General features: G+C 44.0%; 1 protein-coding gene and 1 long non-coding RNA gene across 2 annotated transcripts in view; one reads left to right on the top strand and one right to left on the bottom strand.

Moving 5' to 3' along the window:
* The window catches only part of LOC142665571 (uncharacterized), a 282,261-nt gene that overhangs the window by 81,426 nt on the left and 174,481 nt on the right, over positions 1-26,354 (bottom strand). The gene's annotated exons all lie outside the window — the stretch shown is intronic.
* Positions 1-26,354, top strand: part of KCNH4 (potassium voltage-gated channel subfamily H member 4) — a 129,806-nt gene that overhangs the window by 75,537 nt on the left and 27,915 nt on the right. Inside the window, exons 2-4 of the mRNA XM_075845272.1 lie at positions 24,137-24,370; positions 24,515-24,646; positions 25,212-25,339. Of these exons, the coding sequence (XP_075701387.1) occupies positions 24,137-24,370; positions 24,515-24,646; positions 25,212-25,339 (494 nt within the window). The remainder of the gene's footprint in view (positions 1-24,136; positions 24,371-24,514; positions 24,647-25,211; positions 25,340-26,354) is intronic.

Below are 26,354 nucleotides of genomic sequence, written 5' to 3'. Positions count from 1 at the left end.
TTGGACAAGGTATGAAAACATTGGATATTTCAAGAAAACTTAAGTGTGATCATCGTACTGTGAAAAGATTTGTGGCTGATTCAGAGCACAGACGGGTTCGTTCAGATAAAGGCATAATCAGGAAGGTTTCTGCCAGACAAATTAATAGGTTTAGGAGAGCAGCTGCTAAAATGCCATTGCAAAGCAGCAAACAGGTATTTGAAGCCGCTGTTGCCTCTGGAGTCCCGCGAACCTCAAGGTGTAGGATCCTCCAGAGGTTTGCAAGTGTGCATAAAGCTATTATTCAGCCACCCCTAAACAATGCTCACAAGCAGAAACAGTTGCAGTGGGCTCAGAAATACATGAAGACTAATTTTCAAATCGTGTTGTTTACTGATGAGTGCCGTGCAACCCTGGATGGTCCAGATGGATGGAGTAGTGGATGGTTGGTGAATGGCGACCATGTCCCAACAAGGCTGCGACGTCAGCAAGGAGGTGGCGGAGCCATGTTTTGTGCTGGAATCATGGGGAGAGAGCTTGTAGGCCCCTTTAGGGTCCCTGAAGGTGTGAAAATGACCTCTGCAAAGTACGTAGAGTTTATGACTGACCACTTTCTTCCGTGGTACAAATAGAAGAACCGTGCCTTCCGTAGCAAAATGATCTTCATGCAGGACAATGCACCATCTCATGCTGCAAAGAATACCTCTGTGTCATTGGCTGCTATGGGCATAAAAGGAGAGAAACTCATGGTGTGGCCCCGATGTTCCCCTGACCTCAACCCTATTGAGAACCTTTGGAGCATCCTCAAGCAAAATATCTATGAGGGTGGGAGACTTGATAAAATAAAAAAGTTGGGACCACCGGCGCTGCTAGGTGAAGGAGTAATGAATGGAGTAATGAATGGACTTTCAAACGGACATCAAAGAAAAGGTTTTAATGACAAGGGCTACGCGATTCAGCACCGGACTGGTGCCTTCATCAGGTCATCATTGGCCTGATGAAGGCACCAGTCCGGTGCTGAAACGCGTAGCCCTTGTCATTAAAACCTTTTCTTTGATGTCCGTTTGAAAGTCCATTCATTACTCCTTCACCTAGCAGCGCCGGTGGTCCCAACTTTTTTATTTTATCAAGTCTTATGTTGGACAACAAACTCTGTTTGCTGTGTTATGGACCTGGCAGCAGCTTCAATGCATTTTTGACACCTACCAGTGTCCACTGATCAAGGTGAGCATATTCCTCACAAGCGTGCTCTCTTGTTTTACCTAGCTTTTATTTTGCACCATGTGGCGCCGTGTCTCTTTTTCTATCCTGTTCTATTTTATGAGGGTGGGAGGCAGTTCACATCAAAACAGAAGCTCTGGGAGGCTATTCTGATATCCTGCAAAATTATTCAATAAGAAACTGTCCAAATACTCACAAATTCAATGGATGCAAGAATTGTGAAGGTGATATCAAAGAAGGGGTCCTATGTTAACATGTAACTTGGCCTGCTAAGTTTTTTTTTGATTGAAAGAGCTTTTGATTTCTGTAAATATGACCTCCTGATGCTGCAAATTCAACAAATTACCATTTTAGTTCTCTTTACAACCTTTAACATTTTTTGATCTCTGTTGTGCATAATAATTTGAAACAGTGCATTTTGAGTTTTTTACTTCTAAAAAATAGTGTAGTACCGTGTTAGCCAGACTTCTAAAAAAAAATCTGTTATCATTAGGAGATTTGTTCAATAAAATTCGCATTATACTCCAACGAGTGATGGCTTGAAGATTATACTGACTGTCATTTGCATCGACTCTTTAGGAAAATCAGCGAAAAATAACATTTGCATAATAATTTGGAATGTGGTATAAGGACAACATAACCTTCTTTAATCTAGTGGCTAGGATTTTGGCCAGTATTTTAACATCTGAGTTAATAAGTGAGATAGGATGATAGGAGTCCGGAAGAGAAGAGTAGTGTCCTTCCCTGGCTTCAACAACACCACAATAAGAGCCTCACGCATGGAGGTGGGCTGGATGCCCAGTTCAAGGGCATTGGAGTATATGTCCTGTAGCCTAGGTATCAGTGTATCACAATTAGCATTATACCATTCAACCCCTAATCCATCAAGACCAGGAGTTTTGCCGGAAGGCAACAATTGAATAGCATTTTTTATATCGTTGCATGTAAGCGGGCTATCCAATTCAGTCGCCTAGACATCAGACAGATGCCATAACAGGAGTGAATTTAAAAATTTTTATATTTCTCCTGGGGGGACACAACACCTCGAGCCATACAGTGCAGCATAAAAATAATGGAACACTATGTTTATATCCTTTGGGGCAGTATACCCTCCGAGGAGATAATGGATGGAACAGAGGTGCAAGGACGCTCCGACCGCATGTACCATTCTTATCACCAAATTCAAATATGGATGCCTCAGTAGACAGGACACACTTTTTAGTCTGCTCAGTATGCAGGGTGAGAAGTTCCCTTTGGGCCCGTACCCATTGACTCTTGGTATTGGATTGGGGATTTGCAATATACACTTGCTCAGACCTCTGGACCTCGTCCACTAGGAATCTCTCCTTTTCCCTGCACATTTTTCTGTGTTTTGCCACCCCGGCTGCAAATTATCCTCTTACAGTGGCTTTATATGCTTCCCATACAACCAGGGGATCTGGGTAAGAATAATTATTTTCCCAGTATGTAATCTGGGAGGCCGAGACCTCAGAGGTGACCTCAGGAGAGGTAAGCCATGCCGGATGAAGCCTCCAGACTTTAGAGTCAGTTGGAGGTCCAGATAAAAGCGTCAGGAGAAGGGCAAAATGGTTTGAGATACCCCTGGGAGTAAGAGTAATAGAAGTGACTGCAGGTAAGAAGTCTCGGGATGCCATAGCATGGTCAATCTTAGACAACGTTTTATGAGTGGAGGAGTAATAAGAGTATAATTTATCCATCAGAGATTTCCAACGCCACATATCAGTGAGATGAAGCGCCGACGACCAAGAGTTAAGGTGAGCATAGGCCTGAACCGAGCCTCCCGTACGGTCCACCGAGGCATCCGGTACTGCATTAAAGTCGCCACCACATAAAACTAGGCCCACCGGAATTTCTGACAACCTCTGGGCCAATAAATCCAGCAGTATAGGATCCATAGGTGGGGGGACATATTGATTGATTATAGTGAAAACTGAACCATGTATCGAACAGTGTATTATAACATAGCGACCAAAATGGTCGAAGGCTACCTGCAACACTTCCAGATGCACACTCTTGGCTATTAGGAGCAACACTCCACGAGAGTAGTTAGAGTAAGAGGAGTGATATTCCCTCGCTATCTAAGCACGTTTAAGGGCCAGGATTTTTTGTCCAGTTAGATGAGTCTCTTATTGCAAGCATATAATGTGTGGAGAGTGTTTCTTCATTAAATTAAAAAGAAGAGCTCTTTTAAATCTGGAATTCATCCCTCGGAAGTTCCAGCTTAATACATTAATTGAAGCCATAATGCATCTGGAGCATAGAAAGCAGTCGGAGAGCAGGTGCGACCATAGAATGGGAGGGGGGGAAATGGGTGCACTCACAATCACACGTTCAGACATCATAAGTAACATAACGACGGTACAGTACAATCAGTAATAAGTCCCTAACAACCCATGTCAAGCACTAAACTATCTAAGTGCAGACTTTTACCCACTAACTGGCAAACAAATGGAGAACAGTGGTCCCTGACTAAGCTAACAGCTACCACATTAGCACAGTCCCGAGACCTGACTCCTTTTAACGGGAGAAAGTTATAAAAGACATATCACATATTAAAAGAGATCATTATCATAGTGCGAGATACAAGTAGTCCTTCAGACAAACGTTTCCGAAGTGACACACAATCATATTATCCGTACAGTAAAGCATGTAATAACCAAAACGGAATCACTTCCACATTAAAACTACTCAGTCGAGGGGGAGAAGCTCCTCCTGGGCACGCGGTGCGGCATCCGCCTATTCCAAGGCCTCAGTGGGGGAAAGAAAGAATTTAGAAGTGGATCCATCAACCACCATTAACCCCTTCCTGACATTTGACATATCCATATGTCATAGCCGGGTAGGGCACGTATGGAACCCGCTCCATACAATGTGGGTGTCGGCTATATGTTACAGCCGACACTTCACAGTAACGAGCGGGATAGCGCTCGAGCGAGATCCCGCTCGTTTAACCCGTTAAATTCCAAGGTCAATAGCAACCGCGGCATTTAAATAGTTAGGCTGGGTTCACACGACCTATTTTCAGGCGTAAACGAGGCGTATTATGCCTCGTTTTACGCCTGAAAATAGGGCTACAATACGTCGGCAAACATCTGCCCATTCATTTGAATGGGTTTGCCGACGTACTGTGCAGATGACCTGTCATTTACGCGTCGTCGTTTGACAGCTGTCAAACAACGACGCGTAAAAATACAGCCTCGTCAAAAGAAGTGCAGGACACTTCTTTCAGACGTAATTTGAGCCGTTCTTCATTGAACTCAATGAAGAGCAGCTCAAAATTTACGACTGTCAGAGAAGCCTCGCAAAATGCGAGGAGCATTTACGTGTGAAACGAGGCAGCTGTTTTCTCTTGAAAACATTCTGTCTTTTCACACGTAAATGCCTGCTATCGTGTGCACATACCCTTATTGATCTCTATTGGTTTTATATATATTGCCAGTTGAGAATTCAATAGATCATCCTGGGACAATATTGCTTTCTAAATGTGCCAAATTACAGAGCTCCTTGATTCTGTAATGAAGCTTCTTCATCATCATCATCATCATCATCATCATCATCATCATTACCCTGACCTGTGGAATTAATACAATGTTACTCTAACTAACCACTATTGAACAAAGACTTACATTACAATAGACATTAAAGAACCACATTCACCACAGCCATGGTATAAGGGAATATGGTGATCAAAAACTGGACCCTTAAGCAGAACAGGGAACAACTCAAGTTTAAGGCAATTAAAGGGAATCTGTCACCTCTGAAACCTACCCCTACTACAGTAACCAGTAAAACGCTTAAAAGACGCTGGTTCCGAATTTACAATTTCTATCTTTCTACTCACTTGCACTTCCCCACTGTAAGGCTGCAAACTGGACATGCGCTGCATGCTGATAATGAGTCTTAGGACTCCTCTCCATTATATCACCAAGCTTAGTTGTCCTCTCTATGTATAAGCATGCAGCACATGGCCTGTTTGTGGGCTTCCACAGCGAGGGAATGCAAATTAGTAGAAAGAAAGAAATTGCAGAATCTGAATCAGCATCTTTCAAGCTATTTACCGATTACAGTAGTTTAGGGGGGGGGGGGGAATTGGAGGTCACAGAGTCTCGTTCAAGAAAATGTTATAATTTCAATAGGAACTTATAATTGCTCACATTATAGTCCATCACGACATCAAATATACATCTATGTCTGCGTGTAGCTCATCCACACAAGGTTATCCAAGTTAGAAAACATGAACTCTATCAAAAGCCCTTGTTAGGATACAATTCTGTACATTCCAGTGTGGGTTTAACAGACAGTTTGATGTAAAGCATAATTCATAATACAAATCATGCTCGATGTGTAACAGATTTCACATGCCATGCTGTGTGCGTGCATAATTATCACCATTATTTGGTAGCACAATATGCAATCTGTGTGTATTTTACATGTATGAGTAATAAGTGATCTGTCAAAAAATGGACCAGCATGGAGGTTGAGTTCTATAATGTGACTGCATGAAGGGGCTGACGTTGTGTTAGAAATAGTAATTAACTAGAACTCTCTGAAGACAACTACACTGATGAGGTGAGTACAGGAAAATGTCTCACTAAGCATTGGTATCCGTGAGACATCTCATTATGTGCGGACCCTTTAAAACAGGGGTCTCAAGCATGCGGCCCCATGCACACGAACGTGCTTTTGAGGCCGCAATTCCCCTGAAAAACCGCGGGAGAATTGCGGCCCCATTAATTCCTATGGGGCCATGCACACAATCATGGTTTCCACGGTCCGTGCATGGCCCAGGAGCCCAGACTGCAGAAAGAACGAGCATGTCTTATTACGGCCGTGTTCTGTGGTCCAGGCTCATAGCAAATAATGGCCTTGGTCATGTGCACGGCCCACGATTTGCGGGCGGCTCGCGGGTGACACTCCGCCCCCGGCCGACTCGTAAATCACGGCCGTGCACATGGCTACGGTCGTGTGCATGAGGCCTGAGGCTGTCATCTGCGGCCCGCAGGACACAGAGCCGCTAGTATCAGCTCTGCTCCGGGACTCTGTGGAATTCCCTGACATTGCTGTCCATATATATGGACAGTGTTGTCAGGGTCTTCCCCAGAGCAGAGTCACGGGCAGAGCGCTAGTATCGGCTCTGCTCCGGGACTCTGTGGAATTCCCTGATATCGCTGTCCATATACACCGTGTTCCAAATTATTATGCACATTGGATTTAAGTGTCATAAACATAAAATTATTCGTTTTTCAATTAAACTCATGGATGGTATTGTGTCTTAGGGCTCTTTGGATCATTGTAATCAATCTCAGACACCTGTGATAATTAGTTTGCCAGGTGTGCCCAATCAAAGGAAAACTACTTAAAGGGAATGTGTTGCCAGCAAAACATGTTTGTTTTTTTTTAGTTAAACAATTAGTGTGTATGTGATTAAACATTGTTCTAATTTTTTTTATTTTTTCCACGAGTCAGGAAATATTATAAATTGGATTCAATTTATAATATTTCCCAGCACTGGTCACTAGATGGAGCAATTCCCAAAATTGCAGCATTGCATGTAGTAAAGCAACCACATTGCTTTATGCTGCAAAATTGGGAAAAAATCCCTCGCTCTAGTGAGCTCTCAGAATCCCCCCCTCCTTTATCCTGGCTAGTGCCGTGAGAAACGAGGGGTTTGAACGGTCTAACCTCCTACACTATGTGTCGCCATTTTTTGAGCTAACACACAGTGTAGAAGGTTTACATACACTAGTAAAACACACTGAAACACGAACATACATAGAAATCACTTACCTGCTCCAGTCGCCGCCGCTCCCTCCGGTCCGTCCGCTCCGTCTGCTGCCGCTGCTCCATGTGCACAAGTCCGGAAGCCGTGACCGGAAGTAGTAATCTTACTGCCCGGCCGCGACTTCCGGTCCACAGGAAAATGGCGCCGGACGGCGCGCATTTCAAATCGGACTGTGTGGGAGCGGCGCATGCGCCGTTTCCACACACACGGCGTACACCAAAGTGGATGGAACGGGCCCCGTTCGCAGTCCCTATGGGACTGGAGCTGCCGTATTCCATGTCTGTATGTGTCGTTAATCGACACATACAGAAATGGAAAAAAAAATGGCAGCCCCCATAGGGAAGAAAAAGTGTAAAAATAGAAAAAAGTAACACACAACCACACAAATAAATATAAACGTTTTTAATAAAACCCTAACATAAAACTGATATAAAAAAAAAAATGTTGGTGACACTGTTCCTTTAAGAAGGACGTTCCACATTATTAAGCAGGCCACAGGTTTCAAGCAATATGGGAAAGAAAAAGGATCTCTCTGCTGCCGAAAAGCGTGAAATAGTGCAATACCTTGGACAAGGTATGAAAACATTGGATATTTCAAGAAAACTTAAGCGTGGTCATCGTACTGTGAAAAGATTTGTGGCTGATTCAGAGCACAGACGGGTTCGTTCAGATAAAGGCATAATGAGGAAGGTTTCTGCCAGACAAATTAATAGGATTAGGAGAGCAGCTGCTAAAATGCCATTGCAAAGCAGCAAAGAGATATTTGAAGCCGCTGTTGCCTCTGGAGTCCCGCGAACCTCAAGGTGTAGGATCCTCCAGAGGTTTGCAAGTGTGCATAAAGCTATTATTCGGCCACCCCTAAACAATGCTCAAAAGCAGAAACGGTTGCAGTGGGCTCAGAAATACATGAAGACTAATTTTCAAACCGTGTTGTTTACTGATGAGTGCCGTGCAACCCTGGATGGTCCAGATGGATGGAGTAGTGGATGGTTGGTGAATGGCCACCATGTCCCAGAAGGTGTGAAAATGACCTCTGCAAAGTACGTAGAGTTTATGACTGACCACTTTCTTCCGTGGTACAAAAAGAAGAACCATATGGACAGCGATGTCTAGGGCTTCCCCAGAGCTGGACAGTGATGCACAGCTGGAGTCCCAGTAGGAAGTAGGAGCGCCACTAGCGCTCTGCCCGGGAATCCAGCTCTGGTTTTGCCCCTGACATCTCTGTCCATATATGAACAGTGATGTCAGGAGCAGAGCTGGAATCCTAGGCAGAGTGCTAGAAGCGGCTCTGCTCCGGGACTCCAGCTCTGAGCAAGCCCCTGACATCACTGTCCATATATGGACACTGATGTCAGTTGCTTCCCCAGAGTTCCGGAGCAGAGCCTATACTAGTGCTCTGCTCTGGGACACCGGCTCTGGGGTTGCCCCTAACATCACATTCCGGTCCAGGAAGATCCCCTGATGTCACTGTGTATGGATGACACTGTGTATCACATTCAGTATAGCCCGGACATATGCAAATATCAGTATAACTTTGCATAGATTCCCATTGCAAACAAATATATACTGCACGGTATACGTCTTTTTTGTGGGATGCCTTTGTATTGAAAACCATAGTCGACTATGCTTTCCAATACAATAAGAAAAAAGGTGTGCCATTGCATATCAGCCAGTTATATGCCATAAAGACACTCTTTTGTCATACTCTTGTAGCGTATACACTAAACATGGTGTGAACCTAGCCTAAGTTTAGTTGAGTACAACCATGGGGGAGTCTGGATGTTGCTGCTGTATTAAAGGGGTATTCCCAGAACTGACAATTATCCCCTATACACAGGATAGGTGATATTTTTCTGATCGCTGTACCCCCCCCCCATCGATTGTGAGAAAGGGGGTCCTAAACCCCCTGGTGACTCCTCACTGCTCGATCGCAGTGAGCAGGACAGTGAATGGAGCGGCAATTGAACATGCAAGCTGCCGCTCCATTCAAAGTCTGTGAGAATGATGGAAACAGCCAAGTACAGCGCTCGGCTGTCTCCGTCAGTCCCATAGACATTGAATGGAGTGGCGGGTGCATACTCGACCATCGCGCCATTCAAGTTCTTCCTCACTGCTGGAGTGCAGTGAGAAAGATCTGGGGGTTCTGGATGCCTATTCTCGCAATCAGTGGTCCCAGTGATCAGACAATTATGACCTATCTTGTGGATGCGTGATAATTGTCAATTGTAGGTCAACCCCTTTAAGCCCATGAGAAATAAATGAAAGCCACCAGCTCAACCGGAAGTAATTTCTAATATCAGAAGATAAAAACAAAATCTTGAATTTGATACATGTTCCAGCTCTGACTTGGATATTTTGCCTCTGAAGTCCTTTTTCATTAGTTTCAACCATATTACCTGTAATTTGGAAAATTTCCCCAGAGAACTCGCCTGATAACATGCAGCCAGACTCCAGTAATTGCTCGCCTTGACACTTGATAGTTAATTGAATAACCCCTGTTATATATATGCTCTTGATTAATTTGTAGTTTGTGTTTTGAGAGAATGTGCCATGCACTTAAATGAACCACACACGGCTTGATGAGCTTTTTATCAAACAACATTTTGCTTGTTTGTGCATTAACCGACTGGCTGTAGTAGTCTGACAAATAAATTCCATCGTATTCTAAGAGCCTTTAAAATCTAGATCCCATACAAAATATTCTGCTCGCTTACCACTTATTTTCCGGTCAATGACATGACATCAGCACCATTAGTACTTACGATGACATCAGCACCATTAGTACTGACCGAGTGACATTTTCTTTCATCGTTTGGATAGTAGTGATCAGGCCAAATAATTTTTTTTTAAAAAGTCAATAGATCTGCACTAACATCAGATGTCTTTGGACTCAATATATACTCTTCCGTTGGCTGTGACCATAAATCATGCTTTAGTTGTGGCTTGACCTATGTATTTCTTTTTGTATTTCATCTTATCAGTAAACAAGAATCAATCACAATAGGGGTACAGGGATGAATCTTTTCTCTCTATCCTCTCTGGGATCTGTTTCCATGTTAACTAATACATGACATGCAAAGCAGCCAGTAGGGAAACTGGCACTAAAGTGGCTTGGTGAGGCGAATCATGACCAAATGGGACTTGGAAGGGTAAACGACTAAGAGCCATTTGCTGTTGCCTTTCAGTCTCCTATGACATTGCCACTGGTGTAAAGGAGTATTGCCAATGTGAGCACAGCCTGCTATTGTATCCAAGCAGGGTTGCCGATGGGAGAACATGATGCTATTTTATCCCCCCGCCTGAGGTCTCTTTTATTTATAAAGATAAGAAGCATTACTGACAGGGTGTCAGGAGGTCTTTCAGCAAAACAAATAATCATCTCCTTGCAGCATTTTCGAGAAATCGCTTAGCTATGATTATTATAGCTGTATTTTTTGCTTAAAGGCAATTATGCCATGTTCCTGGTATGAACACAAAGTGTTATCTCCAACGGCAACTATGCAGTTCTTGTTCTGTTTTTTATTGGTACCTGGTTCTGGTTTTTGATAGTACCTGGCAGTGAAGACCAACAGAAAAGGAAAGGCCAAAACATCTACTTCAATAAAATGTTCCTTCTTTGGCAAATGCCCCTTAAACAATCACCATATACTATCACAAGTCCTTGGCTATTGCAAGTCTTGAAGCTCCATTCTTTTATTCTAGATCTTAAATTCCCCTATGAGGACTTGTCATTTATGATCAGAAGGAGGCTCTGTAGACAGCTCATATTGATCTCAATAAGAGATGAATAAAGAAACATCTCGCAAACTGTGGCTAAGGGCAGACAAGATTTTAATACATTTTCCAATTGAGAAACAGGAAATCAGAGGTCCATAAGAAAAGAACAGAGCTCTGAGCACTGGGAAAAGTATCCAGTGTGTTATATATACACTAGGCGAAATTGCCTTTTGAGATTGCAGGCAGCTTCCAATAACTCATTGGCAGGTTCCCCTGATATAAATTGAATGCGTGCTCCCAGTTTTAGGTATATGTACAGAAGAGTAATTAGCTCAGGGGTCTCAAACTCGGCCGGGTAAGTGGGCCGCATATAGAAAAAATGGGAAGTTGACGGGCCGCATTACTTTCAAATTTGATACAATACAAAATTATTGTTAATCAATTAGTTATTTGAACTACTATAACACTATATTACTATAATAATAATACTACACTACTATAATAATACCGCTAGGTTTAAAATTTGAGATATTTCTCCACGTGCTTATTTCAACAATCCAGCTTTCCAGTTTAAGTGTCGCTAAATGCAGTCCGGCGGCTCAGTTAGCACACATGTCAAGATTGGGCAGCCCCTTTTTAGATAGTGCCGCAGTGCCATCTGTGGATGCTGCCGCAGTGCCCTCTGTGGATGCTGCCGCAGTGCCCTCTGTGGATAATGCAACACACCCCTAGATAAGGCCACAGTGCCCTCTGTAGATAAGGCCACAGTGCCCTCTGTAGATAAGGCCACGGTGCCCTCTGTAGATAAGGCCACAGTGCCCTCTGTAGATAATGCAACACACCCCTAGATAATGCCAGTGTCCTCTTCAGATACTGTCACACACCCACTTGTAGATAACGCCACAGTGCCCTCTGTAGAGGCTGCCACAGTGCCCTCTGTAGAGGCTGCCACAGTGCCCTCTGTAGAGGCTGCCACAGTGCCCTCTGTAGAGGCTGCCACAGTGCCCTCTGTAGAGGCTGCCAAAGTGCCCTCTGTAGAGGCTGCCCCAGTGATGTCAGGGGCTTGCCCAGAGCTGGAGTCCCAGGCAGAGCGCTAGTAGGCTCTTCCTGGGACTCCAGCTGTGCTCCTGACATCACTGGGACTCCTGTTCTGGGGAAGCCCCTGACATCATTGTCGATGTATGGACAGCGATGTCAGAGGCTTCCCCAGAGTCCCGGAGCAGAGCCGATAATAGCGGTCTGCCCGGGACTCCGCTCTGGGCAAGACCCTGACACACTGTCCATATATGGGCAGCGATGTCAGAGAATTCCACAGAGTCCCGGAGCAGAGCCGACACCAGCGCTCTGCTCGGGACTCCGGCTCTGGAGAAGCCCCAGACATCGCTGTTCATATGTGGACAGCGATGTCAGGGAATTCCACAGAGTCCAGGAGCAGAGCCCACACCAGCGCTCTGCTACGCTCTGGGCAAGACCCTGACACACTGTCCATATATGGGCAGCGATGTCAGGGAATTCCACAGAGTCCCGGAGCAGAGCCGACACCAGCGCTGCTCCGGCTCTGGGGAAGCCCCAGACATCGCTGTTCATATGTGGACAGCGATGTCAGGGAATTCCAGAGTCTCGGAGCAGAGCCGATACTAGCGGCTCTGTGTCCCGCGGGCCGCAGATGACAGCCCCAGGGGCCGCATGCGGCCCGCGGGCCGCGTGCTTGAGACCCCTGATTTAAGTTGTTGAGACCCCTGAATTAGCTGCATACTATAAATTAAAGAGGACCTGTCACTGGGTCATATAAGTTGAACTGGTTTACTAACCTGAATAACGCAGTCTCCTTAAATCAGCGCCATGTATCTTTTTTTCCTGGACCCCGCGTTCCAGAAATATTGTGTTGGCTCCCTATATGCTATTTTGCTGCAGTAGCTTCCCAAAAACAAAATTGTTGCTTTATGCAAAACATCTCTCTTAATTATTTATAAAGAATCATGCAGTTTTGTGAAAGTTTATGCATATATATATATATATATATATATATATATATATATATATATACACACATACATACATACATACATACACACACATATATCCCATTGCATAGAGAATTTGTAAAACTTAGTAAGCCCTTATGCACACGACAGGGTTTCCCGGCTGACGTCCGTAACACGGCCACATTAGGAACAAAAGACCCCAAATGGGGCTATTCACACTACCGGCCGTCAAAAAATGGGACATGCCCTATTTTCGGCCGTTCTCCCAGCCGCCCGGCTCCCATAGAAGTCTATGGGGCCGGGTAATACACGTCCATCACTTGAATGTGCTCCAAGTGACGGCCGTGTCTTCCGTCGCTCGCTCTCTCTCCTTCTCCTCCTCACAGTGCGAATTGCATGTGAGGAGAAGGAGGAGGGTATTATTTTGCTCCCTGTAGGAGCGGAATCCCCAATCCTCGGCCACAGCTTTGGCAACGCTGTGGCCGGGGATTGGGGATTCCGCTCCAGGAGAAGTCCCTGACTTCACTGTCCATATATGGACACAGTGACGTCAGGGACTTCTGAAGCGGAATCCCCACCGCTGTGGCCAGGGATTCCGATCCAGGAGAAGTCCCTCACTTCACTGTTCATATATGGACAGTGAAGTGAGGGACTTCTCCTGGAGCCGTCCCCTACAGGAAAGTAGGGGGGGTGCCATCTACGGGGGGTGACTATGTACAAAGGGTCTGTGTAGAACTACCTACATGGGGGCTGTGTGGCATTGCTTACAGGGGGGCTGTGTGGCATTACCTACAGGGGGGCTGTGTGGCATTACCTATAGGGGGCTGTGTGGCATTGCTTACAGGGGGGTTGTGTGGCATTACCTACAGGGGGCTGTGTGGCATTACCTACAGGGGGGCTGTGTGGCATTGCTTACAGGGGGGCTGTGTGGCATTACCTACAGGGGGATGTGCCACTACCTAGAGGGGACTGTGTGGCATTACCTACAGGGGGCTGTGTGGCATTACCTACAGGGGGCTGTATGGCATTACCTACAGAGGGCTGTGTGGCACTACCTACAAGGGGGTCTGTGTGGCATTACCTACAAGGGGGGCTGTGTGGCACTACCTACAGGGGGCTGTGGCAGTATCTACAGAGGGCAGGGTGTGGCATTATCTACAGAGGGAAGTGCGTGGCAAAAATGTACAAATGAAATTCATACGATTTTAAAACAGACAGGGAAAAAAACGAACGCAAAATGGGTGAAAATCGGCCGTTAAAAACGGCAACACGGCCCGGAACAGAATCGGAACGGATGCAAAAAGGCCAGGAAAAACGGCCCAAAATGGCAGATTTTATCGGCCCACACTCGGACCCTGTCGTGTGAATAAGGCCTTAGTTGGTTGACAAAACTGTGCAGTTTCCAAAGGTTACTGCTGAGTAAAGATTTCTTTATTCCTACCTAAACAATGAAGGAATAAACAACTTGTTGCAAGATGATGTTGCAAAGTATATTAGCACTAGATGTTGTTTCACAGATCTACAAGCTATGGGCCATACCACGCAGATCCATAATGCGATGCCTTACATTATCCATAGGGGCTGACACGAACTACATAAAAATCGGCATTGTTAAGTAGAATTACTATTTCACGACATCGTTGTAATGTTCAGTAGCTTATGCCATTTTATACATGAAGCAGGCAGATATGGATTAGCAGTTCTTTAGGTCCTGCCTATATATGCAAGGGGTTCATACTGTTAGGAGTGGAGAGATAACAATTAGTATATATGTAATTTATAATGTATAATTTGAAGTTATATTACCATTTATTCTAAGTGACATGATTCATTATTTGTGTTTGGCATGCTAGATGATTGAATAGATCCAGTATGAAGTATAAACACATTGCAGTACATCTGGCAGAGGGCTGGCTCATGGTGTGGGCACCGGCAGAGTATAACCTCCAGGGACACCATATGTTCGCATACTGCTTCTTACAGCCAATTGAGCTCTGATCATACAGTATTAAATATGACCTTACAGTTTATCAGAAAGACCTTTCACACCACTCCTAGATGAAAGGGATTTATTAAACAGGCACAACTGAGACATCTCAGTTCTCTCCAATAAGTCTGCCATCCAGATATGTATTTAACAAGTGGGTGCATTATAGATTGGGAATAATGTTTAGACAAGTTTAACCCCACCAGCAATCTTTCCTTTTTTTATTTTAGTTTCTTCCTCCCCACCTCCCAAAAGCCATAACTTTTATATTTTTCCATCGACATAGCCTTATGAAGGATTTTTTGTTTTGTAGGACAAGTTGTCGTTTTTAGGTGCACCATTCAATTTACCATATAATGTACTAGGAAACTTTCGAAAATGATTTTAGAAAAGAAATGGAAAAAAACAGCCCTCCATTGTTTTTTGAGTTTCAATCTTACGGCGTTTACCATGTGGAAAAATTACATGTTATTCTGCGGGTCACTATGATTATGGCGATACCAAATATTTTTTTATATATATTTAAGAGGCGTAGCTAGGGGTTTAGCACAGGGGGGGGGGGGGCGAAACACATCTGAGTGGGCCCCCCCCCCACAGTATTATGACCCATTTGTGGCCCCCACACAATATGATGCCATTATAGCTGCCCCCACACAGGGTAATGCCCCTTTGATTCCCCCCACACAGTATAACCCATTAGTGCCCCTCACACAATATAATGACCCCTTAGTAGCCCCCACAGTATATTGCCCTTATAGCTTCCCCATACAGTATAATGCCCCTATAGTGCATCTCTATACAGTATGATGCCCCTAAAGCTGCCCCCACACACAGATTAATGCCCTCATATCTTCCCCAACACAGTATAATGACCCATTAGTTGCCCCCACACAGTATAATGCCCCCATAGCTGCCCCCCACAGTATAATGCCCTTATAGATGTCCCCACACAGTATAATGCCCCCATAGCTGCCCCCAGACAGTATAATGCCCCACAGCTGCCCCCATAATGGATAATGCCCTATAGCTGCCCCCACACAGTATCATCTCCATAGCTGCCCCATACAGTATAATGCCCATTGCTGCCCACATACAGTATATTGCCCCCCTAGCTGCCCTTACACAGTATATTGCCCCCAAAGCTGCCGCAATGCAGTATATTTCCCTATTGCGGCTCCCATACCCAGTTTAATGCCTAATAAAAAACTAATAAAATAAATACTCACCTAGCCCCGTTTCCACGACGAGTGTAGGAGATCCCTCTGCTCCTTCACTCTGAGAAGGGTGTGGCTCGGTGCAGACAGGCGCGATGACATCACTACATTGCGCCTGTCTGTGTCGAGCCGCTTACAGCTGGAATTACATAGTGAATGCTGAAGCAAGGAGCTGTGAGCTCTCTGCTCCAGCATTGGATTCAACTGTATCTGTGTCCTGAGGACGCAGATACAGTTGAAACCGGGACATACCACCACTGGGGGACTAGCCCTGGGCCCCACCATCTCAGTGGGCCCAGGGCCACCACCCCTCTTCCTCCCTGCTAGCTACGCCTCTGATTTTATTACTTTTACAAAATAAAAACCATTTATTAAAAAAAATGTGTTTAGGGTCGCCATATTTTGAGAATGTAATGTAGGTTACAGCAGTGTTTTTTTATTTAGAAAAACTATCTATTTTTACCACGTTATTAGCGATTTTAGCTTTATGCTAATTCATTTCTTAATTCCAAACTGGGTGTGTTTTTACTTTAGACAAAGTGGGTGTTGTACAAAGGAGTGTATGACGCTGACCAATCAGTGTCATACACTTCTCTCCCTTCATTTACTCAGCGCATAGTGACACTGCGCTGTTCACTATGTGCTGTCTTATACTGATACATTAACGTTACTGAAGTGTCTTGACAGTGAATAGACATTCCTTCCAGCCAGGACGGAATGTCTATTCACAATCCCAACACTTCGGTAACGTTTGTGTGGGACTTCTATGTGTAGAAATTTTTTACTTCCCCTTTCCCATCCCACTTCCCCTTTCCCATCCCTTGGTTGAACTTGATGGACATGTGTCTTTTTTCAACCGTACAAACTATGTAACTATGTAACTTACAGCAGAGCAAGCGTAATCTCGCTGTAACCTGTCATTTACAGCGTGATCTCGCGAGATTACGCTTGCTCTGCTATAAATCCCACACAAACGGCTGGAAGGAATGTCTATTCACTATCAAGACACTTCAGTAATGTTAATCTGTCAGTATAAGACAGCACAGCGTGAACAACGCAATGTCAATATGCGCTGAGTAAATGAATGGAGAGAAGTGTATGACGCTGATTGGTCACTGATTGGTCAGCGTCATACACTCATCTTTACAACGGCAACTTTGTCTAAAGTAAAAACACACCCATTTGGACATTAAGTACTCAGCTGGCCCTAGGACTTAGGTGCCTCTAACTTACCCGGTGGTTGATTTTTTGTAAATTACATCAGCGGAAGGGGAGATAAACAATATGGGTTGGAGATACGGTTGCTACAGGTAACAGCAGTAAAAGTCCATAACACAATCACGTAGCAGAGTCAATCAGTTCAGGATTTAATAATAGGAATGTAGCAGAACCGGGTGCGTCGTACAAAAGCCGTAGTCAGGAGGGTAGTCAGGCAATTCAGGGTTTGGTAACGGTGATGTAGCACAGCTGGCTGCGTGGTACAGGCGCAGTAGTCTTGAGGTCAGTTTGCTACAGTGATGTAGCAGAGACAATTTTGCAATAAAGTGGATTATCTAAGGGAGTAGTCAATGACAGTAACGGGTCACATCAATAAAGTTCAAGTCCAAGATCAGGATTTAGCAATACCAGGTTAAGCAAGAAACGCTTATAATCGGGACTGAGGCCAATGTGCAGGTAATTTAAATGCGATCTGTGTCATTGCTGCCCGACATCCCTGGCAGGCTGAGGTGATAACATAACAGTCTCTGACTCCGGAGGACCTATGGTCTACATCTATTAGATTTCAACGTGACATGTGTAATGCTTTATTTGCCCAGTGGTGCCGCTACAAGGGAATGGAACATTTACTGACACATTTCACCACGGATTCCCACTAAACGCTGGGGGTCCCACCAGTGGGACACACCATGATCAGCTTAACATCATAAAAGATTGTCAAAAGCGAATTACATTACTTTACCTGTACACTACTGGGCTAGGGCTACATAATAGATATAGTCAGCAAATACAGTTGGCTATAACAATGGGCTACAAAGGTATAACTAAAAAAAAATCTAGAACATTATGTTCCCATCTAACAGTAACAACTATTGCAGTGCACAAAATATGTACAAGCTTAGAAGGAATAACCTTGTCTGTTCTGCTATGGCCCAAATAATACTTAACCATTGCACTGTGTTGAAATGATTTCAGATGTGCAGAAAGGCTAACACTACCCACGCTATGCCAGTTACTTGTATAAATTAAGAGAAGTTTTCTGATTCATTCGCATCCCCTCTTAACCTTACAAGCTTTTATGATGAAAGTTACCATAACAACATGTTTACTGTAACGTTATTTGATGCATTTTTAGAAACATGGTTATAGGCGTCGGATGAACCAACGACTAATTTAACCTCTTGTGATAACTGAATCTAAGATTGATCACAATAATGTTTTAACCCTAATGTTGACTGATGTAGTAGTCATGTTTAACAAAGGGGTTGTTTCAACACCACTTTAGTCTTATAATAAAAATATCCTGTCTTCTGCATTCACTAACCAAACCATGCAACAGAAGTTCACCTATTCTTGAAGGTCCTTACACTAGTGGAACTGCATAGGTTTGGAATATTGGAGACACCGCAAGAAGGGCGTAATGAGTAACTCCAGGGCACCAGAGCAACAATTGAAATAGGATCCTACTTTGTAAAGACCACCATCAGCAGTTAGCGGGTTTAAGAAAGGAAAAGGTTAAGCTTATCATGGTCTCCACTTCATTTCCACCATCCCTTGACATCTTCCTTCTCCTTTTCTTCCAGTCCCTTGCCTTCTCCAGAACTCATATCAACTGCTCCTCAACGCTGAGGCTTTTTTAGTAGTAGATTGGGCCAACTCACCAGCGGGACATCATAGTAGCTGCTTTGGCTGCTTCCCGGGTAGTTTGCCCAAATATACCAAGTTGACTGGTCAGAGACGGTCAGAGAAGCCTACACTGAGTAAATGACAATAATCACTAAGGTCTCAATTCATATATCTCTGTTATATTACCATAACACATAAAAAATCTGATATTCCTGAATCCACAGGATCAGAATAATAACATTTTATCAGATTTTCCAGACCAAATGTAACGACGGGGGTAGGGAAACGAACAAGTGAGCCCTAATCTACACGCCACTCTGTCCCTGCCTACTTGCAACGACCCGCCCTAGGCGACGGGGTACAACTGGGCGGCGGTCCCTACGCTCAGTAAGTGCACGAGATAAACATACAAGGGAATACAAAGCAAAGGGAAAGGGGCAGTTGCCCACGGAAACACCGTGAGCAACCAGAGTGGTGAACGAGCCAAGTCAAACCAGGAGAGCACGAGGTACCAAACGCAGAGAAGGAGAGTAGTCAGTAAGCCAGGGTCAGTATGGAGCAGGATCAAATAGTTAGGAGCTGTAGCTGGGCCAGGAAACCACACGAAAAGAATCACAAGCAAAGGAGGAACAGGAAAGGCAGGTATAAATAGACAGAGGGCGGGAGCTAGCTCCGTCTGGCCAGGCTGCGATAGGCTCTCCCACTCCTAAGCCTGCCATCCTGAGTGGTGGAAGATGGAGTCAGTCTCAGAGACGTAGATTCAGGTGCAGACTGATTACCTATGGGAGTTAACCCCGAAGCTGTGCCTGGCAGATCCTTTACACCAAAGATCTAGAAAATCCAATACCTTGGGAAACTCAAGATTATTACCCAAAGAACCAATCCTCTGGTCTGGCACATTTAAAGGGTAACTAAATGTTCGACAAACTTCTTACATGTCATAGTGGTATGTCAGAAGTTTTGATTGGTGGGGGTCCGAGCACTGTATCGGAGACTTTCTATTGAGCCCGATACATTGATTTCTGGAAAAAGCCAAACAGAAACGAAGCGGCTGAGCGCCCACATGAGCGATTCTGCCGATATGTTTTAGCAATTGGTGGGGGTCTCAGTGCTCGGACCCCCACCAATTAAAACTTCTGACATGTTACTATTACATGTCAGAAGTTTGTCGAATGTTTAGTTGCCCTTTAATTCCATATATTTAGATGTATCTTGGACAAGCAGAATTTCCTAACTATAATTAGTAGTATATGTATTATATTATATACATAAAAATAGAAATAGCAAACATAGAATGGTGACAGCACCCTGCGACACTAATGCCACCTAAACCACTAAATATAAATAAATATGCACTAAAGCTAAATCTACTTACAAATAGGGAGGTTCTTAGTGCACATTTTGATCAAAAAGTGTTAGCCCACCTGCCACGACAAGGCGACCTCTGTAAGGTGGGAACCTACGCTGCACATACACCCAGAACTGGGACTAAGCCTACATATATACCTGGGGATGGTAGGATCCAGCATTGAACTGATTAAAATCACCCAGGGCAGAATGGGAGGAGTGCAAGAACAACAAGTGGAGGCAGTCACTAACCCCACATATATGGATCCCATAAACACAACAAAAATTTGAACAGCACATTCCAACTAAATGATACAAAATGTATGCAGGTGCAAGAACACCCATGACTGCAGATATACAGCAAACATAGAATGGTGACAGCACCCTGCGACACTAATGCCACCTAAACCACTAAATATAAATAAATATGCACTAAAGCTAAATCTACTTACAAATAGGGAGGTTCTTAGTGCACATTTTGATCAAAAAGTGTTAGCCCACCTGCCACGACAAGGCGACCTCTGTAAGGTGGGAACCTACGCTGCACATACACCCAGAACTGGGACTAAGCCTACATATATACCTGGGGATGGTAGGATCCAGCATTGAACTGATTAAAATCACCCAGGGCAGAATGGGAGGAGTGCAAGAACAACAAGTGGAGGCAGTCACTAACCCCACATATATGGATCCCATAAACACAACAAAAATTTGAACAGCACATTCCAACTAAATGATACAAAATGTATGCAGGTGCAAGAACACCCATGACTGCAGATATACAGCAAACATAGAATGGTGACAGCACCCTGCGACACTAATGCCACCTAAACCACTAAATATAAATAAATATGCACTAAAGCTAAATCTACTTACAAATAGGGAGGTTCTTAGTGCACATTTTGATCAAAAAGTGTTAGCCCACCTGCCACGACAAGGCGACCTCTGTAAGGTGGGAACCTACGCTGCACATACACCCAGAACTGGGACTAAGCCTACATATATACCTGGGGATGGTAGGATCCAGCATTGAACTGATTAAAATCACCCAGGGCAGAATGGGAGGAGTGCAAGAACAACAAGTGGAGGCAGTCACTAACCCCACATATATGGATCCCATAAACACAACAAAAATTTGAACAGCAAAAATAGAAATATATACACATTGAATGGCCATAAAATTTTGGGCATCACATCCATATATGCTTGTGGAATATGTCATTCCAAAACCATGGACTTCAATATGTAGTTGGAGTCCCTTAACTTCCAGGAAGGCTTTTTTTATTTTTATTTTAATCAGATGATTTTTACTGGAGATTTTCGTCATTTTCTTTTATAGATATAAAAAAAAACAGATATACAGATGTAGCCAAGTTTATCTTGACTGATAACCTGCTGCAGCGTGATATCAAACAATATAAACCATTGAAAAGTCTGTATGTAAAACATCTGTATTATAGAGAAAGACACTATAGACATGATACACAACTAAGCATATTATCCTATTTTGTGAAATATGCACTGTAAATCTTGAGATATTTCCAATATGGAGGACAAGAATTAACCCTAGGATGTTATGCTATTTTACAGCTCAGTAGAAGTATATGTCTAGATGTGCCTCCGTCTATTGAGGGCAACTAGTAGTAGGTGTCACGTAGTGGGTTAATGGACCCACTAGGCCGTACCGCCGTAGCGGGGAGGCAGCTGGCCAAACAACAGGAAACCCCAGCAATAGAAAGTCCCGCACAAGGGTACCTGGTTAGTCCAGACAGTGGCCGCAGCTCTGGTACTGATGGAGATTGGTGCAGCAGATAACGCCAAACGTGGTGGATGACACAGGTGCCGCAGGTTGCGCCAGACGTGGCGGATTCCTCCGGATGTGGCAGATGACACAGGACGTGGCGGATTCCTCTGGATGTGGCAGATGACACAGGATGTGGCGGATTCCTCCGGACGTGGCAGATGACACAGGACGTGGCACGACTCGATACTTAAGGCACAGCACGGAAAACAGGAACAGGTAACAAGGCATGGGTAACAACTGGAACGGGAAACACTAAGGGACCATTTGCAAGACAGACTGGGAAAACTAACAACGCTCAGGCAAGGATCAGAAGGCCTGGGGCCTTCTTATATACCGGGAAATCATGGCAGTTGATGATGATGACGATTTCCTTTGTGCGCACCCTATGGGACACAGCAGACCGGAGCGTAAGTGAGCGCTGGCACTTCCTAGGAAGAAGATGGGGACCAGCGCTCATGGATCCATGACTGCGGGCGTCGGGAGGTGTGTAAACCCGACGGCCCGCGGCCATGGACGCTACAGTAGGTTTATACGAGTATCTACCAAAGCCTGGCTGGGTGTCACGGCTCTGGGGTATGTGGACCCACTAGGCTGGTCTGCCGTAGCGGAGTAGCAGCTGGCCAAACTACAGTCAATGTAAGTCTATAGCACAAGAGTACCTGTATGAAAGTTCTGCTAGACACGAGATGTACCAGACGCTTTGGCATGGATGATACGTGGCACAGATGACACTTGGCGTGGCAAATGATAGTTGGCATAGCAGATGACAATTGGCGTGGCAGATGACGCTTGGTGTGGCAGAGAGGATGAACTCGACTCCAATACTAGACTTCGCTCAGAAACAAACACAGTTACTGAATACGGGATGCAAGAAACAGGATACGGGAACACTGGGAACAGGGTACAACTAAGGAACCATTTGCTACACGAACATGGGAAGACACAACAATGCTCAGACACAGGAAGGAGGACAGGAAGGACAGAGATAGGTTAGGAAAGAATATAGTTGTGCATGCGCTGGCCCTTTAAGAGACCACCAGAGCGCGCCCGCACACCCTACGGTAGCGAGGCACAGAGGATAGCATTACATGCCGGCATCCCTGGGGGGAGGAGCAGGACGCAGCAAGCAGGTAATAGATGCTGGCGGCCACTAAAGGAAGCCGGATAGCAGCGAACGGTGACCGCCAGTGCTACACCAGGTAACTAGGAAGGCTTTTTACTATATTTTGGAACATCCACGTTTCAGTTCAATCTAAAGGTGTTCGGGAAACTTGAAGTCGGGGCTCTGTGTAGGCCACACAATTCTACCACTTCAAATTTAGCAACCATTTTTTTTATGAATAGGAGCATCGGAATATCAAAACAAAAAAGGCCCTTCTCCAAGTTTTGCAGCAAAGTTGGTAGCACACAATTCTCTAAAATGCCACTGCATTAAGATTTCCCCTTCAGTGGATAAAAGGGCCAGACCAGTCATGGAAATAATCCCTAGACTATTTGTCTGTCTCAAGCACCTCCTAAAAAGCATCAAACACGGATTAACCTGTTAGATTTCCAGACTCTGAAGACTGATTCATCACTGCAGAGAACACATTTTTATTACTACTAAGTCCAATGGTGATGCTCCTCTATATCACCCCCTAGAACATATTTTTACTGCTACTGTGTCCAATAGTAGTGCTGAATACCTCTCCAGAGAATATTAAGCATCTTCTGTGGTGATCTCAGTCAGCTATGTCATGGAAACAGAATCCAGAGATCTCAAGTCATACAATTCTTGTGTTGATTTTATTTCCAGAGGCAGTTTGGAATAAAGTAGCGAATACTTTTTATGCGCTTTGCACATCGGCATCCAATGATCCCAAGACTAGGTGGTCCCAAGATCAAAAGAATATCATCAAAACTTTTGTTGGTTAAAAACTGTGGGGAAGATTTATTGGTATGTTTGCACCTTTTTTTGGCTTGTGATGAGACTTTTTTTTGCGCATTTTAAATGCCTCTCATTGACTATTACTTTGTTTAAAAAAGCAGTGCTTTCCGACACTCACTTTTACACACGCTTATGATAGCTTAAAGTTAAATTCTGTTCCAAAAATGTGTCTCGTTCTGGCGCATATTCTCCTTTTGTTTTGTTTTTTTTCTTTTGTTTCCAACAATGATTTTAAAAAGAGTTTATATATTGGTAATAATTGGCTTTAGATATCCTTAACTCATTTTGCCTCTTACTATATTCCACAGACAGCAATTTTCTGCTGGCCAATGCCCAAGTCCAACATGGTTTTCCTATTGTCTACTGCTCCGATGGCTTCTGTGATCTCACAGGTTTTGGTCGGACAGAGGTCATGCAAAAGAACTGTTGTTGCCGTTTCCTTTATGGGGTGGAGACTAGCGAGACTGTCCTTCAGGGTATTGAAAGAGCACTGGATGAGAAGCAGGAATACCAGGCTGAGGTGTGCTTCTACAAAAAGGATGGTGAGTTCATAAACTCTCTATTTATTTTAATATACTGCAAGCAATATTTTACCAATGTCTATATGTCACATCTGTATGGAATTAGCATACATTTCTAGATTTTAACCTCACCAGTATCCTCCTTATAATCCTCTTTATAAACAGGAGATCTCTTCTGGTGTCTTTTGGACATTGTGCCCATTAAAAATGAAAAGGGCGAGGTGGTCCTATTTCTTTTTTCATTTAAAGATGTCACGGAACAGAGGATGAGAGCCCCACATGGTGAAAAGAAGGATGGTGAGTATAATAACCAAGAGCAAGGTGTTAGCGGGGCCATGGAGTTGGGGAAAAGGAAGGAAAAATGATTGGGGAATGGGGTAATAAAGGTACAAACTGGGGCAGGGTTATCACACCTCGGAGTCCAAGTGCGCAAACATACTGGCCAAGTATTGGAAGATAAAGCTTGCACAGGGGAGGAATTTAATTGTTCATCAGAGGGGGAGCATTAGCCATACAACGACTCCCAAAAAGGAGTTTGCAGAGAGGCTGTTGGTTTCCCGGGGGTCGGGCCAAGGGTAGAGGTGCTCAGCCGACGAGGAGTGGTGTGTGACTGTAGCTGGTGCCAGGGACTGGCAACTATCAGTTCAGAATGTGGTGTCACAATAGGTCAAGGGCCCCTCATGTAGCCCTACTGTATTTATTAAATCAAATATTTTTCTGTGTTTTATTTCGGGTATTTGGTGGTAAGGAAATGGGGTACAGCTGTGCTACTTACAGGTAAGAAGTGTGGAAAAAATGTAAATACAAGGTGGCAGACCCTTTTCTTGTACATACTGAATGTAGTTAAATGCCTCTTTCTTAGACAAGCAGAAAACTCGTCGCCCTGGTGCTTCACATTTCGGCTCAGCAAGACGCCAGAGCCGGATCATGCTTTGCCACCTAACAGGTCAAGTCTCTGGACGAAACAAAAGTGACATAAAACTAAATAATGTAAGTACGATGGGCATTCATAAAGTAAAGGTTGCTGCAATTTAAATTTTAAGTATGCAAGTTTGACAACCAATTCAAAAGTAAATCAAAATGTTTATGAATAAATCTTCTGTTTCTAAAATGATGGAGAGTACCACACGGGGGGCAAAATGAGTATTAAACAAGATTGGACAATAAGATCTCTAAGTGTGTAATGCAATGATTGTCCGGCAATACTATCTTAACATTTATCATATGCATATTTTAAAGTGTATGGCTAAAGTGGAGGGTGGTCTGCTGTTGACATCGTTTTTTTTAATGTAAGATTTCATGAAATTGTAGTAAATGTGAGCTTGCAATTTTCCTTCTTTTTGGTTGTACTTGTTAATCCTTGGATGCCCCATGAATGCCATGTATAGCAAAGCAGCAAAGCTGGCACACCATGCCAGATAGATATACTGTAGAATATTTAGCTAACAGATGTTGCTGTGCTAAATAACCTTCGGCAGATCCTATCAGTCTCTCCATTAACCTCTGTTCTCTAATCTGGTCCCACCAGTCTGTTTTTGATAAGGGAAACATTTGGTGCTTTTGTAACAGTCAGATGTATCTAATGCAGAAAAAAAAAATGAAAACCCAGAAAAGTCAGACCTGGTCTAATCAGATTAAAACAGAAAGTGTAACAGATAAACAGGATTATATTACTCAATGGGTAGGATCATAGGCGCAATTTGATTGGTCGTAACAGGGATTTAGATCAGGCCATGTTTACAATGTGACAGATATGTGATGGCGAAGTGTAAACCATAGAACTCCTAATTGTGACAGAATAGAGATAACCAGTGCTACTCCGACCTGCATAAACTAAATGAGACCAGAAGACACACATCACGCTCAGAGAACCACGCCAATTATCTGATAAACTGCTTCTACTGTTATCGAGATGGATCCTGAATTTTTTGGACTGCCTGTCTTTTAAGTTTTACTGGGTATTCCAGTAACACAATATATATATATATAAATATGTAGCAAAATC

The sequence above is a fragment of the Rhinoderma darwinii genome, chromosome 13 (assembly GCF_050947455.1).
Source record: "Rhinoderma darwinii isolate aRhiDar2 chromosome 13, aRhiDar2.hap1, whole genome shotgun sequence".
Lineage (NCBI taxonomy): Eukaryota > Metazoa > Chordata > Amphibia > Anura > Rhinodermatidae > Rhinoderma > Rhinoderma darwinii.
This window is presented reverse-complemented; position numbering and strand designations above follow the sequence as displayed.